This window comes from Antechinus flavipes, chromosome 6 (genome assembly GCF_016432865.1).
Source record: "Antechinus flavipes isolate AdamAnt ecotype Samford, QLD, Australia chromosome 6, AdamAnt_v2, whole genome shotgun sequence".
Lineage (NCBI taxonomy): Eukaryota > Metazoa > Chordata > Mammalia > Dasyuromorphia > Dasyuridae > Antechinus > Antechinus flavipes.
The window spans coordinates 154,572,209-154,599,868 of record NC_067403.1 but is presented as its reverse complement, the minus strand read 5'-3'; the positions used below and the strand labels follow the sequence as shown (position 1 = coordinate 154,599,868).

General features: G+C 36.0%; 1 protein-coding gene and 1 pseudogene across 1 annotated transcript in view; one reads left to right on the top strand and one right to left on the bottom strand.

The window, feature by feature from the left end:
- The window catches only part of SLC39A8 (solute carrier family 39 member 8), a 59,655-nt gene extending 52,937 nt beyond the window's left edge, over window positions 1-6,718 (top strand). The window contains exons 6-8 of the mRNA XM_051965592.1: window positions 1,133-1,340; window positions 1,569-1,753; window positions 5,163-6,718. Of these exons, the coding sequence (XP_051821552.1) occupies window positions 1,133-1,340; window positions 1,569-1,753; window positions 5,163-5,312 (543 nt within the window). The 3' untranslated portion in view covers window positions 5,313-6,718. The remainder of the gene's footprint in view (window positions 1-1,132; window positions 1,341-1,568; window positions 1,754-5,162) is intronic.
- Window positions 6,719-23,490: 16,772 nt separating this feature from the next.
- On the bottom strand, window positions 23,491-24,799 carry LOC127541454 (argininosuccinate synthase-like; annotated as a pseudogene).
- Window positions 24,800-27,660: the final 2,861 nt, after the last annotated feature.

Below are 27,660 nucleotides of genomic sequence, written 5' to 3'. Positions count from 1 at the left end.
AAGTTGTGTGGAGTGAATGAATTATCAGTCTTCTTTCTCTTTTATTTTTGGCAGTTGATTGCAGAAAGAGGTAGCCTTAGGAAATCTAGAGAGTCTATTTCTTTGCATCCTTAATGAGATTTATCTGTTTAAAAATCTTGTCTAATATCTGTTATTGGCCATGCCCTGTTGATGACAATATATTGCTTAGAATCAGAATTGGAAGGGATCTTGAGAGTTGTGTAATCTATCCCTGAATAAGAACCCATATATGTTGTCCCTGACAAGTGGGCATTCAACTTCTACATGAAAACCTTGAATAAAGAGAATCAACTAATCATTTTATTCTACTTTTCAATAGCTCTAGGAACTAGGAAGTTTGGAGACTAAACTTGCCTCTCTGTTCTTGCCCAGCTGTTCTTACTTCTGCTCTCTGGTCTCAAGCAGAAAAAGACTGATCTATGCCTCTTTCAGGACAATCCTTGAAATTCCTGAAGAGAGCCAGCTACCACTCTTCAAGTTGAGATCCCCATTTAATTGTTCTGATCCTCATGTAGTATGATCTGGAGGCCCTTCATTATCCAGATCACCTTCCGTTGGGTACCTCTATTTTCATATGTCTTTGTTTCTAATCCTTTCTGTTTATTCAAACCCTCCCTTCGACATCTTTCCTCACCTACACAGTGTTCCCATAGAAACTTCCCTTCCTCTGCAATCATTGCCTGGCTACATTACTTATCTGACAATAAACTAGATCCTTAATCTTTTATTGTTGTTGATAGGACACATAATTTCTTTGTTATAAAGAATTTTCACTGAGAAACTTTCCCAGTACAGATCAGACATTTTGCAGAATTTAAAGTCTATGAGTTTTTTGTGGGCAAAGAGGGATTAAGCGATGGCCTAGATGGCCACGTTAAATCTGGGCAAAGACAGATCTTCCTACATCTTCCTGACTCTTATATGTAATAATGATACTTTTCAAACTGCATTTGTATGATTTATAATATTTATCTATATGTGTCATGGTTGGTTTAATTTGTTTTTCATTTCCCTCAATTCCTAACACAGTTCTCCCTCAAGATTAAAACATTGTATGTTGTATCTATTATTTATTAATTATTTGTTAATTGTCTTTTCTTTTTCTCCATAGGATGGGAAAAGGGAACCAAGTTCATGTATCTGTTTCAATGGACCCAAGCTGTCAGAAATAGGCACTGTTGCTTGGATGATAACCATCAGTGATGCTGTCCACAACTTTATTGATGGTCTGGCCATTGGTGCTTCATGCACCCTTTCACTTCTTCAGGGACTTAGCACTTCTATAGCAATCCTATGTGAGGAGTTTCCTCATGAGTTAGGTAAGAGACTTCGACTGGGGGCCAGAATCTGTTTGCTTTGATGTGATTTTCATAAAAAAATTTTTTTTGAAATTCCAAGGATTTAAAATTCTATCTGCTTTATTCAAACGAAAAAAACAACAACAAAAAAAAACAAAATAAACCTGTGAGACTCTGGTTATCATTTCTTCTTGAAGCAACATACTAATACAGTATAATTAACTCTGCATTTTCCCTTTCTCTTTCCAGGGGATTTTGTGATCCTACTCAATGCAGGAATGAGTACTCGGCAAGCTTTATTTTTCAATTTTCTTTCATCATGCTCTTGCTATGTCGGGCTAGTCTTTGGCATTTTGGTGGGCAACAACTTTGCCCCAAATGTTATTTTTGCACTAGCTGGTGGCATGTTCCTCTATATTTCTCTGGCAGACATGGTAAGTTGTTTTATTCTCATTTTAATTTTACCTTAAAACTAGAAATGGCTAGGCTTAGAGGCTCACCACTCTCATTTCTTATTATTCTCCCTCCCACAGAGGGGAAAGAAAGATACATTCTCCAGGGAACTCATAATGAAAGTTTAAAAATAAGAACAGCAACAAACCCAAAACATAAAAAGGAAGCCTGCCAGTTCTGTAAAATTCTTAGCTAAGAGAAAATATCAGAGATAATAGGCAGCAAATATATAGAAGACAGTGTGGATGGCTGGACTTAAAACCTGTCACAGGTAATCTTAAGGTTATTGATACTTTAGGCAAATGATGTCAAACTCAAACCCACATATTGACTCAGAAAACCACAAATGAACATTTTGTATTTCTATTATTTTGTCAGACATTTCCTAGCTTAGCAGGGGAATTGAACTAAAGTCATGAGTATCAGAGCTTACTCATGACTTTTTGTCGGAATAGTAGAAATTGTCCTCAATCCCTTGTTCATTTTGTGTTGGGAATGTTATAGCCAAAGACTTGGTTTTTGTTTGTATTTTGCTTTTGTGATAATGCACAATTTGAATGCTCAATTCCTCTATCTCTGGAGTGGATATCTTAGCCAGTCCCATACTTGAATTAAATATAGAAAGTTGGAATAAAAAGAATCACATGCTAGATATTTCCCGAAAAATCCAGGTTGTGTCTGATATAAGATTATAGAAAGACATGTGGATAAAGTGCTAGGAAGACCTAATTTCAGATCTGGCCTCAGACATTTATTGTGATGCTGGTCAAGTCCACTGGAAAAGGAAATGGCAAACAACTCAGTTTTGCGAAGAAAATCCCGTGGACAGTATGAACCACAAAGTCCATTAGCTTTTAAATGAGGAAACAGGGTTTAACTGAATTTTTCAAGATCACATAGAAAAGTAGCAGAGTCCTCTAAGTCCAGTGTTAGACACATTCTAGGGTGTCAGCTCTGAGTCCTCGAGTGCCATGTCTTTGGAGAACAAAATTTGACAAGTAAGTTTTGGAAAGAGCTTGGATCCTTGCTATAGTTTGTTCATCTGAAGACCTATCCAAGTTAAGGGAAGTTCAGCCCCAGGGTAGCTGCAGAGCTATTATTAATATCATGACTACTATTACCAGTATAACAACTGAAGATCATTTTCTGCATTTTCTGAGGTGTGATCTGTATTGGAAGAGATTGAATAGAAGCACTTGAAGGGAATACCTATGCCTAATTACCAGAGGAATCAATTAACTAATGAATTAAATGTTATCAATTAAAATCAATTAAAACTAACGAATTAAAATGTATCTTCTCATAACAGCTTGGAGAATCTAGCAATGTCTCTAAATGACTACATATGGTGTGTGTATCACATCCATACACTCACATATAGACACTTCAGTAAATCTTATATATTTTCATTGGAGTGGAGTTTGTGAATCTGAGTTTTCTTTCTTTCTTTTTTTTTTTTTAATAACTTTTTATTGACAGAACCCATGCCTGGGTAATTTTCTACAACATTGTCCCTTGTCCCTTGTACTCTCTTCTGTTCCCATTTTTCCCCTCCCTCTCTCCACCTCCTCCCCCAAATGGCAAGCAGTCCTGTACATGTTAAATAGTGAACCTGAAGGCTGAGAAGTCTTGCAAGAGTAGTAAGACTTTGAATGTGGGCTGCTGACACCATTGTGAGCATCTCCAGAAAAGGGACTTTTCTTTTTTGTTTTTTATTTTTGGTCTTTTTTGTTTCTCTAGCACTTAGCTGTGCCTGGCTTAAGTATTAAGTGTTTAGTAAATGCTCATTAGATTATGAAAGGCTTTCAGAAGACTTGTTTGGCTACACAAACTTTCATGGTGTGGATCACTATGAAGAAAGTGGAAAGATTGTGACCTTCATTGATAGTGGAATTCCCAATGAAATGTGTGTGTGTGTGTGTCTGTGTGTGTGTGTGTGTGTGTGTGTGTGTGTGTGTAGGAGACTGGTTGGTTAGAAATCTATTAAATGAATCATGGGCAGCTTTCTAGAGAGTGAAGTTGCCAACATTAGGGACTCTACTTTTAGACTTTCACTTCAGGGCCATTAGATCTCTTCTCCACTAAAAAGATCCTTAAAATCCTTAAAGGATTTTTAAAAATTAAGACATTCCACAAAATTTCCTCCGCCTAAAAATGTGCTCCTGGTCTTGTGGATAGAGACGTGGCTTTTAAAGAGAAAGACCTGGGTTGAAGTCTGATACTGGATGCTGTGATCTGTGACAACAATTAGTATAATTGGATGATATTTTAAAAAAATAAATAAAATGATGCCCATAGACAACTAATCTTTTAAGTCAACAGGAATGCTTTAATGGTTTGTTTGCCCTTTTTTCTGTTTGATTTTGACCTCACTATCTCCACTTCATCTCTTCAGTGTCTAAGTTGCCTACATTAATGGAAGAGGTGTTCCCTATCCCTAGAGAGTTGTTCAAATTGTAATAGTCTTATTTAAAATATAATTTCTTTATTATAATAAAAATAATATAAATATTATAATTATTTATAATATAAAAATTTTACATTTTATGTGAAAATTAAACATTAATGTAAAATAGGATAATTCTTTAAATGATATTAGTAACAATACATATTAAAATTTCTGATAGTATTTCCTGGGCTTAGGGCTCTTTTCATTGAGCTCCTGATGAAATCAGTGTCTGATCCTTCCATATAGTTTGGGAATTATTCTCTTCATATAAATCAGACAAGGGGGCTGCCTCTCCTCAGAAGCTTTCTTTCAGTGGCTCCTGAGGATGTGAAGCCAAGACAGCAAAGCATAAATTAATAAAATTAATAAATTGGATTGTAACCACTGTACCTAATTTTAATTGCTTCAGCTGTAATGAGGTATTGTATATTTGTACCTTGGCTAAGTGGTGAATTTTGTTCTAGTAGGATAGGTGAAAAGGAAGTAAAGAGATAGCATGTAAGAAAGGTAATAATGAAGACAAGGTATAGCGGCATCTCAAGAGTTTTATCATGAGCCTTCTGATGGTTGACTACTCTTGTTCCATTAAAGAATTTTTCCATTCTTGTTGGTAAAGCAAATTTTCTTCTGTAATTTCATTTATTCTGAAGTATTTCAACAGCTGAACTAGGCTATTAAATCAATGATTCATCATTTGACACGATGGGGAAAGCTCTGGATTTGCTATTAGAGGACACAGGCTGATGACCCAGCTTTGATCTCTGTGACTTTGGGCAAATCACTCCCTCCTATCTGGCCCTCATTTTCCTCATGAGTGAACTAGATGACATGTGAGGTCCCTTTCAGTCTTGATTCCCTTATTTTATGAGTTTCAGATTAAAGTATTGTTTCACCACAAGATGGCAACAGTTATCTAAAAATCTACCTTTCTTTTTCCCTAGTTCCCAGAGATGAATGATATGCTAAGAGGAAAAGTAACTGAAAGAAAAAAAGATTTAACCTACTTCCTTATTCAGAATGCTGGTCTGCTAACGGGATTCACAGCTATACTTCTCATTACCTTGTATGCAGGAGAAATTGAGTTGGAATAATCTGACTTTGAAGATGGCATAGCTAATGAAAACAATCAATAAAAAAAATGGAGAATTCTTTTAGTCTACACAGGGCTTTCCGTTGATCTACTGAGTTAAAAGATAATCTTGTTTTCTTTTGCAAGTCACAGAAAACCAGTTATTGGTTCCAGACTTGCAAAAGAACTCATCGACCATATGTTAGAAAAATAAATGCAGAAAAATTTGAAACTTTTAAAAAAATGAATCCTAAAAATTGTCTTCATGCAATTGGGAAAAAATAAAATACTTTAAAAAAACAAACAAATCACAAAGTTGGATTTCCTTTTCCCATTAAATGAAGCTTGCCAGTTGGTAAACAGTGGCATATTATATGTAACAGAGTAGCTGAGCCCTGTGCCTTCCATATGACTGGCAAATTATTACAGGTTTTCCAGGCTTTAATTATGCTGGGATGGGAGCAATGGGTCAAGTGGTTTCAGGGTAGGTTATTTCTCATTAATTTGTTACAGTGATTTCATGGATAAACCCATCAAAACATGGAAGAGAATCAAAAATTTCACATAAGAAATGCTGAGATCTTAATTAAGAAGAAACAAGAAAGATAACCACTTTCAGCTTTTGATCTGCTGTCTTTTTATATGTGACTCAAGGACTTTTAGATTTATTTTTGAAAGCCCATTTTAAAAATAGAAAAAAACAATCTAGACATTCTAAAAACCTTAATTAAACCATTTTGTGGATATTTTAGTTTTGGGCTTGTGAGGCCAGTAGATTTTATTCTAAAACTAGAATTGCCTTTAATGGCATTTACAGATTTTATTGTGGCATATATTTTTACTGAGTGGCAGATCAACATTCATCTAAATGGATGTTCATGAAAGATAGTCAACTTTCAGACAGTTTTAAAGAAGGATAAATGTTGGTTCAGCAAGGTTTTTATAAATGCATAAAAAACAGCTGGACTGTTTTAAGTAAAGGGTTAATAGAGGTATGTGGTCACTGTTTCCATATGGTCTTTGGAAAATTGATTTCTTTTTCCTTTTCAGTTTTAAGTACCTCAATACAAAATAACTCAGGTTATTTTTCTATATTGTGACGTAACAGATATTATACTGTCCATTCAGTTAGTAGTTACAGCTATTTGTGAATTGGTCTAAATGATTTTAACTTTGTATGTTGTATATGTGTGTAGGATAATTCACACTCCCATGTCACCTTTAAAGAAAAGATTAAAAGAGTCTTAAAATGTAAAAAATGGTCATTAATTCTTGAAATCAATGGTGATCTTTTCCTTCCAATTTTGTACATTGTTTTTATGCAGCAATAAAATGGACTTTATGAACATGTTTTGTTTTATATGTTACATGACACAGATTGTCATTCAGTTTCTAGTCAATCAAATAATAAACTTTTTTGAAACTAAATTGATGGCATCTGTTGTGGCTTCCTCATCCTTTCACTAATCTTAAGTCTGTTTTCCTCCCACCTAAACACATAATCATGTCTTTTTCATCCTTTAAAAAAACCTTACTCCATCACTTCATCCTTGCAAATCCATCACTTAGAAGTGACATGATACCTTATTGGTACCTTGTTCTGGTTTTCTAGTCTGAAGATCTCCATCAAAATAAGATGGAGAAGGTCCATGTTTTGATTCTTTCCAGCTCAGGTAGAACCACCAGAGTTATGTTCTATTGGCACAGCCTTCAAGAAGCTGAGATCACCTTCACACTCTTGAGAAATTAGAAGATTTTATCCATGAACTATCACCAGATTCACTGATGTATGAGAATCTTTCCTATTCAGAGAAGTGCATTCTGAGTACATGACACTAGGGGACTTGAGGATTGAAGTTATTCCTTTTATCAATTTGGGTCTGTGTTTTTTTTTTTTTTTTTTTTTTTTTTGGTTTTTGCTTTTCTTAATTCTATTGTGCACTTTTCTCAACCTTTTTTAAAGAAAATTTCAATAAGCATTTGCTAAAACACCTACTACACACCTGGCCTTTTGCAAAGTACTAGGGATGCAAAGACAACCAGAAATAAGGAAAATTGAAAGCTCCTTACATATAAGTATGGCCATATGTGCACACACATACAAAAAACAGAAACATAATCTTAAAGGAGGCAAGTGTAGGGAGAGGAACTTGCTAAGGGGCAAGAAGATCCTTAACAGAAGGTAGCATTCGAGTTTGATTTGTAAGTAAACTAGGAATTCTTGGAGGTGGTGAGAATTCAGAAGCAGGGAAATGTTAGAGGCAATGCCAAATGAGAAAGATATTTTCAGGCATTTATATTTGATCTTAAAAGGTATTAGGGAGACGCTGGAATTTAATGAATGTGGGAGTGATAGGATCATAACTAAATTTTAGTAAAATCATTTTGGTGATTTTTTTTTAAGGCTTGGACTGAGAAGAGACTAGTGATTAGGAGACCATTTAGGAGGCTACTACAAAAGTTCTTGTGAGAGGTAATTATAACCTGAATTTTTGAGTAGGATAATAGTGTTAGAGAGGAGGAATGCATTTGGAGATGCTGTGGAGATGGAAATGACAAGTAATGGCAAATGTTATAAGGTGAGTGAAAGTGAGAAGTTAAGGATATTCCAAAATTGCAAATTTGAGTAACCAGAAAGATGGCTATACCATGCAAGAAGGGAATGTTTAGAAAATGGGGTAGTTTGGGCTTAAAATGAATTTACTTTCGATGTAGAGAGTTTGAGGAGTCCACAGGATATCCAATATTAAATATGTAATGGTCAGTTGATGTCTGGATCTCAGGAAGAAACGGCCTGAATATATAGAAAAAAGACTTAACACGAAATTTAGCACACATTAAAATAGATCCTAACCCAACAAAGGATAAGGAAAAAAGTGGTCAAATAGGCAGGAGAAGAACTACTGAGAGCAGTAATAAAAATTCAGAGAGGAAATCTAGGAGAAAGGTGGTTCAGAGTCTCAAATACAAATCAAGGAATATAAGAACTGAGAAAAGTCATTTCACTAGCAATAGAAGTCATTGGTGACTTTGAAAAGTGCAATTTTGTTTGAGTGATGAGATCAGAAACCAAACCAGATTGCAGAAGGTTTAAAGAGTGAATAAGATCAAAAGAAATGGAGGCAATGAGTATATATGACTTTTTCAAGAAGTTTAGCCAAGAAATGGAGGAGAGATATAGCACAAAAACTCAGGATTGGTAGGATATAAGGTTTTTTTCTTTGAATGGAGATTTGAATATTTTAAACTCCATTTAGGCAGTGATCATATGTTATTTCTTTTGTCCATGTGTGTTATCTCTATTTAGTTCTTGTGAATATATCAACTTCAAATTTTAAATGATTTTTGATCTCAGTAATGTAGATCTTGTCCAGTGATTTAGATTTAAGTAGATGGTCTCTGAATTTCTGAGACGTTTTCCCTTTTTGCCAATTCACTTGGTAGGTATCCTTTTGGCAATGATCCTTGCCAAATGTAGCTTATTTAGCCCATAAAGGCTGCACTCAAACAGAACCTATGAAAGATTGTTTCATGGGCTTAGCCTTTGGGAATCCATAGTCACATCTGTACCCCAGTGAATATATGAATAAGATTTATAAGACTTTAAGAATCTGTATACAGTAGGTTTATTGGTTTGCATTCTATGCAGTCTGTAATTTCCATCACCCCTTTCTCATAGCCTTTCTTTTTTATGTGAGTTGTATAATGTCTGAGAACAAATTCTCAGCTGGTTGTCATGATAAAATTTTTGCTGTTCAACATCCTACAATCAGGTATATTCCTGTGTGATTTTCTTCAGTTCCACAGTTTGTACTAGATATAACAAGCTCCATCCTTTATTGTTCAGAACTAAATTCTTCTCTTAAAAGTTGTCTCTAGGGTAAAGCAGGGTTAGAAACTAGTGATATTTGTCTTTAGTTTAATCATATCATGATGGAAAAAGGTCACATTAAAGTAGGTCACTTTAGTGCTTGTAAAAGAAAGGGGTGTCCCTGAAACAAAGGTAGGTTGATGAGCAGAGTAAAGTAGAGGTCAAGGGAATGAAGGTGGACAAATTGGTGGATACTTTTATTTATTTTTTGCTGAGGCAATTGGAGTTAAGTGACTTGCCTAGGGTCATACATCTAGAAAGTGTTAAGTGTCTGAGGTCACATTTGAACTCGGGTCCTCTTAACTTTAGGGCTGATGTTCTAACCAGTGTGTCACCTAGCTGCCCCATAGGTGGATACTTTAACAGTTATGGAGGGAGAGAGTGGGAGTTTGAAGGGATGTATATGAATGGACTGTAGAAAATTTTGATAAGTGTCTTTGGTCAAGAAAGATAATTCTGAAAGCGTGTGTGCAAGTGCTCATTTTTAAGCACATAACTTCTCACAGACTTATAATAAAGACATAGATTTTAAGCTGGGGAAGACTGCATGCCTTTCCAAAAATCCTTACGGTACAGTTTTCTTTATGTGAAAGATATTCTGATATGCATTTCTATAAGTCATTTCCATTCATAATATAGACTATAAAATATAGATATACCAAGTAGGATGGTTAGGGAAGTAGGCTAGTGCCACATACATATTACTAGGATGATACATCTGTGTGCATGAGACATACGTTTGTGTCATAAGTACCCAATACTTTTTCTTTTAGTATTTTTATTTGTGCCAATATCATATTGCATAAATAATTAATAAGCTGGGAGGCCTGAATTTAAATAGATATGAAAGGAGAAAAAATAAATCATAACTTTCATAATATGATGTTTTTCTTGGAATAGCATTATTATAAAAGAATTTTATTATATTTTAATATAATAAGGTCAATAGGGGATGGGAAGGCACCAGATTTATGATTTCCTTGAAGCAAGAAACTCTGGGTAAGAAAATTCCCTCTACCAATCAAATTGAGATCTGATATGCAATTTATAATTTAAGAGTGTTGCTTCAGGGCACTGGATAGGAGGGAGAAGAAAAAACCAAACATTTACTAAGTGTCTTTAATATTCCAGGGACTATGCTAAGTGCTTTACATATGCTACTACAATCTTGGGAGGTAGTTGCTATTATTATCTCTATTTTACACTGGAGAAAACAGGTAGATGGAGGTTAAGTGACTCCCCTAGGATTATATATCTAACAATTGTTTTAGGTTAGATTTGAACTCAGGTCTGTATCACCAAGCTGCTCCTTTAGAATAATGAAAGAATTTAAAGTGTTTTGACCACTGTAACCTAACCAGTTCTAGGATAATAAAATAATACAGATGGAAGGGACTTTAGAGACTTAGAAACTCTGATCCAAAGAGGTTAACTTACCCAAAAGTAAGTTGGCAAAAAAATAAAAAGTTTGCCTAGTTACTTCTCCATTAAGCAAAAGACATAGTGTTGCAGTTTATGAAAGCATGTGAGAACCATCAGCCCCAGTGATACATAGCAAATCTTTGGTCTTTGAAGATATAAAATCTTGGAAAAATTTCAGAATGGCAAGGATTAGAGGGAATATAATACAAGGAAAGAATTAGGTTGATTGAAAGTTTTGTGCAATGAAAATAGGAGTTGAAGAGATATTAATAACCATAAATGAACCTATTATGAGAGCTGCTTAAAGACCTACTTGTTTCAACTTTAGAATTTCTAGTTCTTGAAATGAGCAGAGCCAGAAAGCTATTTCTGGTTTTCCCTTCTGTTAACATTTGGAGTCACCTTCCTAATTTCTGTAAAATTTCTCTTGCAAGTTCTTCATCAGAACAGAAAAAAAAAAAAAAAACAAAAAACCTTGGGGATAAAATTAAATGTCAGGTAATTCCCAAATTCATCATTGGACTGTGTTTTTGTGCATATTTCTAAACAATTATTTTTGTTTATTTCACTAATTTCAGACTGACATATATCAGAATTTGTGCTCCTGGTCAATGTTGACTATATAATAATTGACACATATGCTATTGAAATGCCCCAGAGATAATGAGTGGACTCATATGGTAATCCAAATGACCCAAGGTATGGTACATGATCTAGACACTGAAATAACGATGTATTTCTAGCCTGAAATGATTTCTAAAAGGGAGGACAGGCAAGAATAGCTGAGGTAGCAACTTACAGATTGACAGTTTGTTCTGAAGTAGAGTTTTATCTCAGAAAACTCCAGGAAAGCTGTGTTATGTAGGATGAGAATCTAGGCCATTGAATTTAGCCCCACTCCATACGCCATGGATTCACAGAAAAAGTACAGTTCCTTAGCAACCAGCAGATCACTTGGATGCCAAGTGATTTTATGATTTTTATAGATACCCAGTTTTTTTTTAAGACACCTGTCTTAGAAACTTACCTCTAGCCCCTCTTAACCTAGCAAGTTTTTAAGATTGTCAGCAGAAGCAACTAAGTAGGAGCATCTTTGGAATCAGGAGGATCCAAGTTCAAATCTTACCTCAGAGACTGGCTGTGTGACACTAGACAAGTCACTTAATCCCAATTAAGACTCCCAGTTTTTGCTGCAGCTTTATTTGTAGTTGCTGCATCAATGAATTTGTCCAGTTTAAAACAGCAAGCAGAGGTTTGCTCTACAAAAGAGAAAGGATAAGTAACAAAAACAATAACAATTAGCACTTACATAACACTTTCAGGTTTATAAAGCACTTTATTGATATTGTTAAATCTTTATAACCTTGGGAGGGAAGTGCTATTATTACAGCCATTTTAAAGATGATAAAATTGAGGCAAGGCAGAAGTTAGTGACTTATTTAGGGGTTTCATAGCTAGTAACTGTGTGATGTGAGATGCAAACTTGGGTCTTCCTAACACTATGCTCATTGTCATCTAATATTGATATTAAGGATGGGGGCATGACAAGATTAAAAGGGATAAGAAAACTGGCAAAAATTTTACATTCAAAGTTTCTGATAAAGGCCTCTTTTCTTTTCTTTTTAAATATATTTTATTTTATAATAACTTTATATTGACAGAATCCATGCCAGGGTAATTTTTTTTTACAACATTATCCCTTGCACTCACTTCTGTTCTGATTTTTCCCCTCCCTCCCTCCACCCCCTCCCCTAGATGGCAAGAAGTCCTATATATGTTAGATATGTTGCAGTATATCCTAGATACAATATATGTTTGCAGAACTGAACAGTTCTCTTGTTGCACAGGGAGAATTGGATTCAGAAGGTAAAAATAACTCGGGAAGAAAAACAAAAATGCAAATAGTTTACATTCATTTCCCAGTGTTCTTTCTTTGCATGTAGCTGCTTCTGTCCATCATTTATCAATTGAAACTGAGTTAGGTCTCTTTTTCAAAGAAATCCACTTCCATCAGAACATATCCTCATACAATATTGTTGTTGAAGTATATAATGATCTCCTGGTTCTGCTCATTTTATTTAGCATCAGTTCGTATAAGTCTCTCCAAGCCTCTCTGTATTCATCCTGCTGGTCATTTCTTACAGAACAATAATATTCCATAACATTCATATACCACAATTTACCCAGCCATTCTCCAATTGATGGGCATCCATTCAATTTTCAGTTTCTAGCCACTATAAACAGGGCTGCCACAAACATTTTGGCACATATAGGTCCCTTTCCCTTCTTTAGTATTTCTTTGAGATATAAGCCCAGAAGTAACACTGCTGGATCAAAGGGTATGCACAGTTTGATAGCTTTTTGGGCATAATTCCAGATTGCTCTCCAGAGTGGTTGGATTTGTTCACAACTCCACCAACATTGCATCAGTGTCCCAATTTTCCTGCATCCCCTCCAACATTCATCATTATTTTTTCCTGTCATCTTCTTATAAATTTGAGTCAGTTCTCCATATATTTTGGAAATGAGGCTAAAGACCTCTTTTTTAAAATATATAGAGAACTGGCTCGAATTTATAAGAATACAAGGCATTCCCCAATTATCAAATGGTCAAAGGATATGAACAGACAATTTTCAGATGAAAAAATTAAAACCATTTCTAATCACATGAAAAATGCTCCAAATCATTATTGATTAGAGAAATACAAATTAAGAGAACTCTGAGGTACCACTACATTATCTCTCAGATCGCCTAAGATGACAGGAAAAGATAATGATACATGTTAAAGGGATTGTGAGAAAATTGGGACACTGATGCATTGTTGGTGGAGTTGTGAACTGATCCAACCATTATGGAGGACAATTTGGAACTGTACTTAAAGGGCTATCAAACTATGCATACCTTTGGCTTCAGCAGTCCAGTATTGGGTCTGTATCCCAAAGAAATTATAAAAGGAGGAAAAGAATCCACATTTTCAAAAATATTCATGGTAGCTCTTTTTGTGGTGGCAAAGAATTGGAAAATGAGTAGATGCCCATCTGTTGGAGAATGGTTGAATAAATTATGGTATATATTTTCTCTCATTTTTTTTCCTTTTTGATCTAATTTTTCTTGTTTAGCATGATATATGTGGAATATGTAGAAGAATTGCACATTTAACTTATATTGGAATGTTAGCTGTTTAGGGGAGGGGAAGGAAAGGAAGGAGGGAAAAAAATTTGCAAGATGAGATTTTGCAAGGGTGAATGTTGAAAACTACCTTTGCATGTATTTAAAAAAATAAAAAGCTAGTATTATAAAAAGAGGGCATGAAATAACAACTCACATTTATGTAGTGCTTTTCAGTTCCTCACAATCTTTGAAGGTGTCCAGAATATGGCTCCCATTTCCCAGATGAAGAAACAGAGGTTTCATGAGATTACAGGATTAGTAAATGGCAAAACAAGTACTTGAACTCAGGTCTTCCAACTTCAAGTTCATACTTTTCTCATTTATAACACTGTTTGCCTAGCAATCATTTTCCTAGTTATCTTTGTGTTAAAGGGTTACAAAATTGCCAGTCTACATTTGTATTAATTTTACAGTTTATTAAATACTTTCTCACTTTACTTTGTAAGGTAATGTGATTTTTTTTATCATTCACGTGTCATAGAGGTTTAATAATTGACTGATGGAAACAAACTAGTAAAATGTTAAATTTGATATTGAGCCTAGTTCTCTTAGGCCCTCAGTTAAGCAATTTTTATACTGCTTTCCAATGGCTCTCAAATGCCAAAAAGGATTTCTGTTTTGAGAACTTAACATATAATTGCCACCAGGCTTTTCTTATATACTAGAAATTTTATTCATAATAAAGATTGAAAAATATAATTATTCTTTCTAGTCAGATTTTAACAAGGAGGTACAATATGCTGGCTTCTCTTTCTTCTGTATATCCAGAAAGGGGGGGAGTTTCAGGCTCATAGCCTCTGCTTCCTTTTCCCTCCTCTCTCCTTCCACAAAGTAGAATCAGATATTTATAAAAATAGTAAAAATCATAGTTTGGCATTTGCAAAGTGGCATGATTCTGCCCAATTAAATTCTTCTTCCATTTTCCTTTTAAAACAACATCTCTTTCTAGTTGTCCAAATTGGTCCACACTCCCACTTCTATAACAGTCTTATTAAGCTTAATTAGGCCTAATGATTATACCTTTATCATGGTCTCTTATAGCCCAAATAATCCTGAAAGAAGAAATTGTCCTTCTTTGATAAACAGGTTGGAAGGTAGGCTGTTTTTGCAGGGCTGTGTGCAGATATTTTGCATTAATGAGCCATAAGAGACAGTTATGGGGCACAATAAAATGTGAATTAATGGGCATTTTTAGTCGGAAGAGCTGAACTTTCAGCCAAGGGGGCCTGGATATCCTCCAAAGGGCAATGCTACCAAGTGTTTTGGGGTGGTTACTGTCCTTAAGTTTGGTAGGGTTTGTACTGAAGACATATACAGATGCTGTGTTTTACTACTTCTCTGCATAGCAAGCAGGCTTCTTACCACTGCAATAAGATCAAACGTAGGAAGGAGTTCTAAAGTCAGCAAAAAGTATCTCTCAGCAGTGAGGAAAACAGCCATAGCTGAGCCCACATATTTGACTTTTTATGTACAGGGGGTGGATATAGGGGAGGCCTACATGCAAGTGGGGTTGTACAGTTGGCCTTAACAAGTTTGTATTAAATAAGGTAGCAGGTAAAAAGACATGACAATGGAAAGAGGACGTGGGAAATCTAAAAGGTAGAGAAAGCTGTAAAAGCCCACCAGCTTTATGGAATAAGAAGCTCAGTCACTGAAACATAATATTTTAGAGGTTCATAAGGGTGACCCTGAGCCATTAAGAAAAATATTAAATTATGTCTTTATTCAAGAAAGGAAAAAAAGTTTAGAAAACATTGTAGAAATATCACCATTTCCAATGTGGGGAAAAAAAAGGAATATTAGTTTTTAAAGAAATTAATCTGGAACACGTACATTGGAAAAATCTTAGTTTTTGATGATGACCAATAACTGAGGAATTATTTACTGGATGTAAATCAAACTTATTTAAAAATTCCTAGCTATCAATCAAACAACCAAGTTTTTATTAAGCAATCAAGCAAAAAACTAAGTATTTATTAAGCACCCAGTAGAATTATCACTTCCAATTGTGGGGGTTAGAGGCATAGTACCCCTGCAATCTAGAAACCTGCATAATTTTTTTTTGGTTCTCTTTTTGTACTAGAGAAGGAATCTGAATTGTTATGGTATTAAAAAATAAGATATATTGATATTATATAATACTATATATATATATATTATGCATTTCTGAGTTCCTAAATTTGTGTCATCTATGGTTTCCACAAAACTTCCTCCAAATTCCCATTTAATTTCTTATGCCAGCTAATGATATATTGAAACCATATTGAGGAAAGTTATAATGTGGAAGGGATAGCAGTAGTTCTAAGCTCTGAATTAGATTCTGGATATATAAAAGTGGGAAGAGTTTTCTCTCTGTCTTTCATGTGTGAAATGCTCTCCTTCCAAATTTCTGCCCATTGTTTTTCTTTAAGTCTCAATAAAAATCTCATCCTTTACATAATGCTTTTCCTAATCCATCTTAATTCTAATACCTTCTCTTTAAAAATTCTGTATGTAGGTTGTTGGCACATATTTGTTTGCTTCTTGTCATCCCCATTAGATTGTAAACTCCTTGAGTGCAGCCATTGACTTTTCCCTCTGTGTATTCCAGGTACTTAGCACAGTACCTCATCCATAATAGGTCCTTAAAATATTTATTGACAGTTTTCACTAGGATATTACTTTGAAGATGTGGCAAGAACAAACATACAAATAGTTCCTCCAATACCACTCATGCAAATGTATGCTGATAAACAAGGAACTTTCAAAAAATGTAGAAACAAAACACTTTTTGGTTTTATCTGAATTATTAACATTTTTCTTTATCTCTTTCCTAAGTCTAGACAGTCATCAAACCATAAAACAATTCCCAATTGGAAGCATTTACTGATTGCAAGGCATAACTACTCACATTGCAAATTTAGCAATGGACTCATGTGGGCATTTAGTGTTGGATCCACCATGCTAATGCTCAGGTATATTCTCCCTTACACTTGGTCTCTGGGAGTTCAAAACTTAGCACAGTTCTTAGATAACATTAGTCACACCAAGTATATGTACAAAGGTGGCATAAATGGTCAATGAGTGGTTTTCTCAGTTACAACTGGGATATCCTTTCTGCCCATCCTTAACTAGAGGTTCATCTTTGTTTTTTTGGGACATTGATGATAACCTGGATTCTAATTCCCAGATTCTTGTGGCTTAATCTTCCAAGATTGGAGGTTTTATTCACTTCCTTCATCTACAATGATGAAAAACAAAGTAAAAGGCCAAGAACTGATGTATAGTCTCACAGTTAGGAGATTTGGTGAGTAAGAGTCACTGGGATTCCCCCAACTGCAACTGAGGCAAATAAGGAAGTGGCTGATGCTGACAGCCTTATGCTTCTGAATCAAATTAAAAAGTTTTCCTTTCAAAAAGAAGCAGATATGACACGTCTACATATGATTTACAGTTTCTCCAAAATATTTCCCCATAAACATTTTCTTTAGAAGGAGGCTTCTTAAGCATCCTCCACACAAGCAGATTGTAGTGGTTGAGGAAGCTTATAAGGTCTCCATATTTGTCAGATCCCTTTTTAGCATTTATTTTTAACATAACTATGAAAAAAGTATTTTTCATTAACTTTTCAGAAAGAAGAGACTTTATGTCATCTGTTCGTCACTCTTAGCTCCTTTAGTGAGACTAGGGATTTTGGGATCGTGGAAATAAGGAGGGTTCAGCTTCTTTTCTCACTCTCTGCTCCTAGTAAAGAGTAAATTAATGTTTGGGATAGACTGGAATACTTGGAATAAAAAGAACACAAATGCTTTTGAGATAACACATCTCTGGTACCCAAAACATGGGTACCTGTTGTTTTGGGACCTTATGGCGTTTGACTCATGGACATAGAAAATGGTTGGACTTCAAAACCCTCAGGAATTATTGGATTCTCTGAGACATGATAAGATTGTTGTAGGACTTGAAAACCCTCAGGAATCATTGGATCCTTTGAGACATAAGACTTGAAAGCCCTCAGGAATCATTGGATTTTCTGAGAAATGATAAGACTCTTATAGGACTTCAAAATCTGCTGGAATCATTGGATTTCCTAATACACAAAAAGACTTTTGCAGGACTTCAAAAACTTGGGGGGATCATTGGATTCCCTGATATGTGAAGCAATGGACAATAGATTGGTTTTGGATTATCTCTTGGCTGCTGAAGAAGGCGTATGTGTGACTGCTGTTTACATACTTTCCTTCTATGACTTCTGGCAATCTTTTACAACACCATGTTGATTTATATTGTTTGTTATACCGTTACTTGGGTGTACAATTCATGTTGGTTACACCACATCAAGCCTGCACTGACTGTGGGGAGAGTCATCACTAATAGCCTCTGCGTTATTGCTATGTGCTTGTGTAATATCTCCCATGCTGATGGGTTTGTGCATAATAAGACCCTTCAGCCCAGAAACCCGTTAGCAACCCCCATTTCCCTTTGGTGCTTTTCATCTCCCTTTCTGAGATGTCAGGGAGGGTGTGATTATCTCCTTTTTAGTGCTTTCACCTCCCTTCCTGAGAAGTCAGGGGGGTCATGATCACCTCCTTTTCAGTGCTTTCACCTCCTATCCTGAGAAGGCAGGGAGGGTGTGATCACCTCCCCTTGGGGGCTCTGACTTCTCTGAGGAGTCAGGGAAGGCATGACCACCTGTGTTGTAAAACAAAAGAAAGCGGGAGATGTAATGGGCTGAGGCTCGAGTTGATGCGCTGAGGTCCCAAGCACATGAGGCTAAATAGTAATTGGACTATACTCTATTAATATATAAGCTTGGAGAAAGAATGGCCCTGCCCACTCTTTGTGCAAGTCCTGATGTATTGTATAGGAAATGACGATTTTGGTGGGTGGAGGCAGGGGAGTGGAAAAGGAAGGGGAAGGAGAGATTGCTGGCTGGCGTCTTGACACAGCTGCTTGTATTGCCATTGCGGTGGCCTTTCAGCTCAGGTCTCTCTCTGCTAGCTGGCTTCCTGTCGCAGCTGCCCATATTGCTATCGCAATCCTTCTTGCCCATATTGCTATCGCAATCTTTTTTCTCCTCTTCACTTCAATAAAGATTGAAGATTTTCCCCTTAACCTGAATTCCTGACTCCGATTGATTTTAAATATGCGGTCATTACAGGACCTGTGTAATGGGAAGCATTTCTTAGAGTTGTTCATCCTTCATTCTCAAAGAGGACCAATGACATTATGTCTTGCAAGTAAATTGGATTTAAGTGAGGCAGAGCTGTGCAGCCATTAGGGTTGATTATATACACAGTGGGATTGCACAAAAGACCTTGTTCTTTTTAAACCCAGGTCTTTCCCAGCTCTCAGCTTGTCTGAGGCAATGCCCATTAGATAGTTAAAAGCTAGGTAAGAATAGTTATCTTATGATTATTTGTTTCTTTTCCTTAGTGTGTGGGTCCCTTCTGGGAATCACTGATATATTAGAAGGCTTATAGATTAGAGGACTGCCAATTTCTCCTTCCTCAGCTGCCATCAGGCTTGTGGTTTTGGTTACTTTCTAAGTCTTCTATTTCTTTGATCTCTGTCCCTAATGTTTCCATGCAATAGAATCTCTGGATTTTAGGTAAAGAATTAATTATGGAATTTAACTTTTTCATGTAGACCTTCAGTTTTCAAAGACAGCATGCAATTTTGGCCCCTTTATCTCTAGTCCTACTGTGTTCCTGGAGTGTCAGATTTAAAATTTAGCCGATAAATACCTGGAAACCTTAACTTGGAGACATTTATAGGGGCCATCATCTGACAAAATCAATTCATTAAATAAATGATGACAGCCACCATCTTCATAGAGATTGGTGTTCTAAGAAAGACATTTTGACAGTGATATTTTTCTGCTACAGATGAAAGACTAAAAATAGTCATTCTTGCATATTCTTGTTTGTCAAAGCTGAATGATATATCTGTTTGGAAGCCTCAGAGAAGAGTGTGACTGAATGATGAAAACATTTTGTTGCAAGAGATAGAAAAGGGGCACTGAAACCAGGTCACTCTTCTACTCTTTTCCCAAGTACAATTTTAGGTTCAGTCCTATTTTAAGCTCAAATGCTAACTAATTTTTTTTTTTTGCAAAAATAGGAAAAAAAATACATATAATCTTTTAAAATGCTAATTTATTTTCAATCCATAATAATGATAGTGTATATATATATGTATGTATGTATGTATATATATGTAATGCTATTTAATTGAGGTTTAAAATGTTTTAGATATATTATCTTGGGGCAGCTAGATGGTGCAGTGGATAGAGCACTAACCATGAAATCAAGAGGACCTGAATTCAAATCTATCTGGCTTCAGACAAGTACTAGCTGTGTGACCTTGGGTAAGTCACTTAATCCCCACTTGTCTTGCAAAAAAATAATAAAGTACAATCTTAAAAAAAGTGAGAGAGAGAGAGAGAGAGAGAGAGAGAGAGAGAGAGGTATTATCTCATTTGATAATGGTAATAGTTAGATACCATGAAGGAGAGATAGGAGGTACGATATTCCTGGCAAGTCTGAACACCTTGACCACCATCTTCCCTAAGAGCCCTGTTGGGCTGTCTAGAGACAGACTAGAACCTTGAACCCAAGAACTAAAGGAACAGCAGTATTTCTAGCCCAGTGCCCTAAGACATTTTCCTAGAAAGCAAAACCTGTGAAGACAAAACCAGGCAGCTTCTACAGCTATTGAAAACCTAGAAAAGAAAGTTCTTGTCACCTGTGTCCTTAGTACTGTCACATGGTTCAACATAAGAAACTGATATAATTTTTATCAATGGAAATATAAAGAAGACATTGCCATCTGCTTTGCTGCTGTACCCTGAGAATAATAAAACCTTTCCATCAAACTTACATTTGAAAATTACAAATATGTTGTCTCCCCCATTAGAATGTGGAAGAGCATTCTCCTTGAGAGTAGGGCCTATCTTACTTTTCTAGTTATACCTCTAGCACTTAGCATAGTGCTTTGCACACCATGAGTGCTAAATAAGTGCTTTCTCAATTCATAAAATATTTTGAACATTACAACCCTGTGAGATAGGGGCTGTTGTTACTCCCATTTGACCAGTGAAGAAACAGGGACTGAGAGAAATTAATTGCCTTGCCAGGGATCAATTCATTTGACCTCAGATTTTCTTAACTATTCTCTACCTCATCCAGCTTCCTCATCAGTAAGAAAAAGGCACTCTCTGCTTAAGTACACATACCAAGTCATTACTGAGCCTCTGCAGGTAGCAGTGTCTTATGATAAGGATGTGGGGCAGAAACAAAGTTTAACAGTTCATGGACCATGGATTCTAGCAGGGGAATTCTAGTTCACAGTGTCACTGAGTGCATTTGAGAGTTACAAAATCAGAGGCTATGTAAAGTAGAAATAACTTTAATTTGTTACGTTCCCTGTTATCTAGGCTGGAAGTACTTTTGTTCAGAGTCAAATTTTCCTTTTAAAATTACTCTTCTATGCATAATTAGAACAAAAAGATTCTGTAAGCTCACTAGGGAATTCTTTTTATATTTAAAAATGATAAATTTATTTGTAGTTACTATGTGCATTTAGAGAATATTTCTCCTTTGGATAACAGGGGTCATTTCTTGCATGAGGATGATGATTTGTTTAACATTATTCATGGAAATTATTGATGAGGAGTATATCCTGATTCAGTTTTCTCCTATAAAATTTGACCATATATATTTTTCCTTCAGTATGAATGCTTACTAGTTTTTTTTTTAATCACCCATTTTCTGCCCAAATATAAGTAGAATAGAGATTTTCTCTTGGAAAAAAAAAATCAGTACCTGAAACTGAGGTGCTCTTCATAGCTACCTAAAGGCAATATATTTGCAACTTGAATTAAAGTGGATTAAAAAAAAAGATGAAGAGTGAGTGATCACAAGCTTACTGAAATGATTTCCTGGCTTTTATTTTAATCCCTTTGGTCCCTTGATGCTTCCCCATTTTGTATAGTTTGTAATGTATTTGATGTACATTTTTCAATTTTAATGTTACATTTTTTTGCTTTCCTCTGTCTCTTGTGAGGGTACTTTCATGATGATAATGCTTATATTTGCATTGTACTTTTTAACTTTTGAAATACTCCAAATATCTGAGACTTAGTCACAAAGTTAGTGCTAAAAGGGACCTGAGAGGCCATTTGCTCTAATTCCCACAATTTAAATGTAATTTCATTTACCAACTTGGCTCTTATCCAATCAAGTAGAACAACAACTAGGTACTTAACACTCTGTAGTTGTAGGAAGATGTGACTTGATTGACAGAGAAAATTCTGTTGCCAACTTAATGCGTGAGTGTCAGAATTTCTTTGGAGCTACACTATAATAAGATAATGGGAAAGACATGGGTGGAAAGACCAGCTTTTCAAATGTCAGGATTTTTGAAACTTTTTTGAGCTCTTACAGGAGATTTTTTTAGTGGGGGGGGGCGGGGATGGAAAGGAAAGGCTGAGACCAATTCATATTTTTAATTTGAGGCTTTACATGTAGCCAGTTTGATAGTTGTCCTCTTCTGAGTTTGTACATTGATCTTCCTTGTCTCTAAAGTAACTTTCTGTGGTCAGGTTCTTCTTTTTTCTTTTTGCTCATTTCCTAGCCTATATACTGACATTTAATTTTATGTTAAAGTTGGGTTCTACCCTTGAGTTGGATAGAGCACTGTCCAAAGTATCTTTCCCAGAGACACTGGATCAGTGCTGGCGTGTTCCAAAGGGAAAAGGCCTTGTAGCTGTCTTGTCTTACAGCTTGGGGCCTTGCTGATGGCTTGTTGCAACACAGCCTGCTGCTGACTTGCCTGGAAACTACATGCATTGGACAGTGTTCTCACTTTACCCTACTGAGAAAGACATTTCCTAATGTCCTTCTAACATGTTTTGGGCTGAAATATTATTTACTCCATCATTTTGTTGGTTCTGCTTTCCAAGATTCATTTTGAGGTAATAATTCATAGTTGTTTTGAAGTAAATTTGAGAGAATTCAGATGAATTCCTGTCTTCCTCTGCCATCTTGGCTCTGCTTCCTTATTCTATTACTTTTAAAAAGATATTTCAATTTTAACTTTATAGCTCCAACATAGCTCTGCTTGTCTATGTCCTCTTTTTAGCTTTCTGTTTCTCACTTCAATTTATTTTTAAAAATTATTCACTGATGTTGTTTTATTATTTTTTAAAATTAATACTGTCACTAATCACTCTGACAATCTTTTGGCACTGTAGTAGATAAAGCATTGGCTGGAGTTAGGAAGACCCAAGTTCAAATTTGGTGTGAGACATGTACATGCTATGTCAACTCGGGCAAGTCAATTAATTTCTGTTTTGTCATATGTAAAATGGAAATAAATAATAGCACCTACCTCTCAGGGTTGTTGTGAAGATCAAATGGAATGATAATTCCAAAATGTTTACAGTGCCTAGAACATAGTAAATATTTATAAATGTCAGTTATTATTAATATTATTACTGTCTCTTCCTTGACTCTAAATAAAAACATTCCCTTTCCTTTTATTATTATTATGGGTGTGTTTTCTACTCCATTCTCTCCTTGTCCTCCACTTGTAGATCATTTCTATTTGCTACAGGAAATGAAACAAAGCCTGGCTAAGCTGCAGCCAGTAGAGTGAGAAACAATAACAAAACGCCAGGACATTCAGTGCTATTATGTGGGGAAATCAACAGTGACACTGAGAACCACTCCACATTATTGATGGCTGCTTAGTCTATTTGGCAGTGACCTTGCTCTGTAGACAATGATATTCTTTTAGCCCGAGGGAGTTGATGTTTCTGAAGCTAGTAGCATAAAGGGCTCATAGTCATCCTGAACATTCATACTCATCAGATCTTTATTATACAGTGATTGGGGAGACTTTAGGCCAAGGATATACACCTGGCCCTTAAAGACAGACACCTGGACTTGCCCTCAGCCCTTTCCTGGGTCTTGGCAATGCATTAGCAGATGAACTCACACTCTGGACTGTGCCAGAAACCATTACACACCAATTCAGAGAATTTTAAGCTAGAATCCTATTTGTTTTTATGCATTTCTTGATCCATGGTGAAAGTTTCAATGTCTAAATGAGCATGGTAGAGGATTAGTCCCAATGAAGTCTCCTATATACTTCTGGGTTTCATCCCAATGAAGTGGTTCTCACAACGTCAATTCAGTTAACATCATGTTTGCCTGCAATTTCATTCAGGTAGAGAAAGAGCTCCAAGTACATATGGTGACATGCACCATTTTTGATATTAATCACCTGCATGGGAACACCTTTCTTGAACTGAATGGAAGTCTTTGTAGGAACCTCAGTCTTTGTGTAGAAGTCAGAAGGTCTTGGGGTTCTCCAGAATTCTAGCCTTATAGTTGATGTGCATAAGGTTCTCATTCATGTTTCATGGGTGTTTGGGGGTGATTGGAATTCCATGTTGTTTAGCATACTCCATCAGGTTGTTGCATCCTTTGAACCTATTGTAGAATTCAGGTATCCTTCAGGGAGCAATGATTTTAATCTGAGGGGCTAAGGAGTAGCAAGTGAGTGCAAACTTTTCCTGTAGCTCCATGGACATGTACTTATCCCCCTCCTGGCAGGCAATTTCTATCTGTGAGCAATTTATGAGCAATGCAAGGTCTGGCAAGGGAAATGACAGGGTGGAGGTAATGATTTTCTTACAGGATATTGGCCAAATGAATTCCTCCACAATTCCTTACTGATATCCTTGATGAAAATCTTTTTGGCTCCAAATTTCAATGCCCAATTCCTGGCCTTTTCAAAGTACCTTTTTCCATTGTTTCCCAGATAGGCAATAACATCATAGACTTGTTTCTTCAGACACATCACGATATAGACCTCTGTTATAGGCAACAACCATGGTGCCTTTGCTTGATATCTTGTTGGTCTTTGGTGAGGATGGAGGTGTCTGACCTTCAGAGACATGGAGGCTAAAATCCAAAGTCTTCCCTCTTAAGAAAAAAGTATAGTCTAATACATAGTAAATCCATATCCTGGCCAGGTTTGAAAAAGTATATCTCATTCTGTACCCTAGTCCAATCATGTTTCTGTCAAGTAAGGGAAAGAATGCTTCATCATTATGCTTCTGAAGTAATTAGTCATTTCATAAATCATAGTTTTTAAATCTTTTGCAGCTATTTTACTTGGCTGTGTATAAGTATGTGATTTCTGAAATTCTTATTCAATTTTTTTTTCTCCATTATAGTAGGTGCTCCTGAGCTTTGATGGTTCTGAGCATGGTTTTTTGATAGTTTCTGGCTGCCAGCACTATGTTTTCCCTTTGATTTGGAAACTCTTGATTTATGAATCTATCTATATATAAATCACAATTTTCAGGGAATTTTATAATTTTGAAATTATCTCTGACATGTTTTGAAGGTCAGTATTTGGTAGTAGTTACTTTACATTTTCTTCTATTTTTCCCCAGTTTTTTTTTTTTTTTTTTTTTACTTTGTTCTAATATTGTATGTTGTCTTTTGGGATCATTGAGATTCTTCTTGTTACATTCCATTTTTCAGGGGATCTACTATTTGGGTAATATTTCTCAACTTTACAATTTATTTTCCTTTTAAAAGTTTTCTGAAATTTCCATCTCATTTTAAATCCTTTGCTTCATTTTCCCAAGCCGTCCCTGTAGTTTTTGTAACAAATACTTTTATTATTATTGAGGTTTTTCTCATAGTTGTAGAATAGCTTTCCTTATTCTGGGTTTAACTCAATTCCTAGCATTTCTTCTTTCCCTTCAGTATTTCTTCTGTTTACTCATAGTATTTGTTTTCAGTTCTTGTTTGGGAATTTTGTATTTGTGCCAATCCACTGAAAAACTTGAATTGATTACATGGACCTTATTTGGTCCTGTTCCCTTTTTAGTTTGGATGTTCTTCCTAAATTTAATAAGATAACAGATATTAAGTCCAACATCAGTCTCAATCATTAGCTTGTAGGTCAATTTCTTGGTCATCCACTGGAAGTTCTGGTTTTGATTGTATTTTTTCCTTGCCCAATCCATGGTGGCTCTCATGCTGGTCTCAAGAATGGTGATGAGGTATAAAGCCTTGTGTTGGCCCTATCTCCTGCCATGGCCCTTGAAACTCCAAAGATTACATGATCTCTATGTTTTTCTCTTCAGTGCTTTGTGATGGCTGCTTCTATCCCCTGCTTTTGTTCTGATAGGACCTGACTTCAGATTTCCAGTTGCTGAAGCTTGTGCTGGCTTATGACCTTCACCCCCTTCAGAGTGCTGGCTTGTTTCTGGCACATTTTCTTCAGCTTATGCTGACTTCCCTGGCATAGTTTCTCTCTCTCTCTCTGCCAGCTTCCTTGTTTACCTGAGAGCATGCTGATTTTCCTGGCATTATCCTTCTCCCTGTCACTGTTAGCTTCTGGTGATCATTTTATGCAGTTCAGCACTAGATGGAAGAATTTATTTCTGTTTCATTTTGGTTTTATCATTTTTTTTTTCAGATACTTTCTGGGTTTTTGTGGGAGAGTTAGGCTGCTCTTTTACATTGGTATATAATCACATTCATCGATTTATTTTTAAAAGTCTATAGCTGCCTTTGTCTTCCTAAGTAGGAAACAGTGCTAGCCTTAACAGCCCAGGGGCTACTCAGAATGTGCCCCCAAGTCTTGTCTGGGCTAGTTGTCTAAGACTCATAGAAGGCTGCTTCATTTCTCAGGACCAGAATTAACCCTAAAATGGTAGTGAGGTAACCAGGGCACCTGTTTTCATTCATTCAACAACCATTTATTAAACATATATAAAATATTAAGTACTTGGGATAAAAAAGATAAATGGGTTCATTTTCTACTGAAGGAATACAGCATATACAGAGAAAAGAAAATATATAATACAGAGTACAGAAAATAAACAAAGTCATCTGGAAGGGTGATTAGCATGAAAAATTGGACAGATCAGGAAAAGTCTCATGTAGGGAAGTATCTTGTGAGCTGAATCTTGAAATGAGTTGGTGGTTCCAAGGAGCACATTCTAGGCAAGGAATAGAATGTATAACACCAAAGAGATCTGTTTGATTGGTATATAGAGGGCATGAAGAGTACGGTTTGATCTTCCATGAGAGTTAGGTTTTAAAGAGAGCAGGAGATGCCAAGGAGAAGACACCCTATATTTGTATATGTTTCCCATGAGGAGGAACAACCTCTTTCCACTGGCTGCATAGTCAGAAGAGACTATATCTTTCAAACTGGCAGACTGAAATGGTCTCTTTCTGTAAGCCTCCAAAGAGTCAAGATGTTTATCAGACATCATGAACTGAATTAGAAAAGAGGAAGGAGTTCTGAAAGGGTTAAACACTTTAAGTCTTTAGCCTTGGAGAAGAGGTCTAAGTTTTTGAGATGCTTCATTTGTCCTTTTCAGTTCGGGTTGTGCAGGTTGTGGAGTCCTTAGATCCAGAAAATTCAATTAGAGAAACTTTGGAATTGGGATTCCAGGACAGATGCTGCTGTCAATCTAGCTGGGGAGTCCTGAAAAGTGTGGGTTCCTGGGACTTAAAACAAAGAGGCCTTTGGACTTCAGACTTGGTGGAAGTATGCTAGTATGTTAGGATGTGAACCTAATTCTTCCTCTTCTCTAGAGACTGAAGAGGTATAAGGGGATACCTCCCCAGGTATTAGTGAGGAATATTTAAATATTTATTCTTATTATGTCTTTGAAGAAAATAATCCTTTGCAAAAGCTAACTGGATAGTTAAGTGATTACATGGAAATAGAGTGATTACATAGAAATGGAGTTCAGGGAATTTCTAAAATTGGGGAAACATTAAAATTGGTAGAGATTTGAGCCAATGGCAGTAAAACCTATTAAGGTAGTGGAGAACCCTGGGGGAGGCATGAAATGTAACCCACTCAAGAAATGGGAACCAG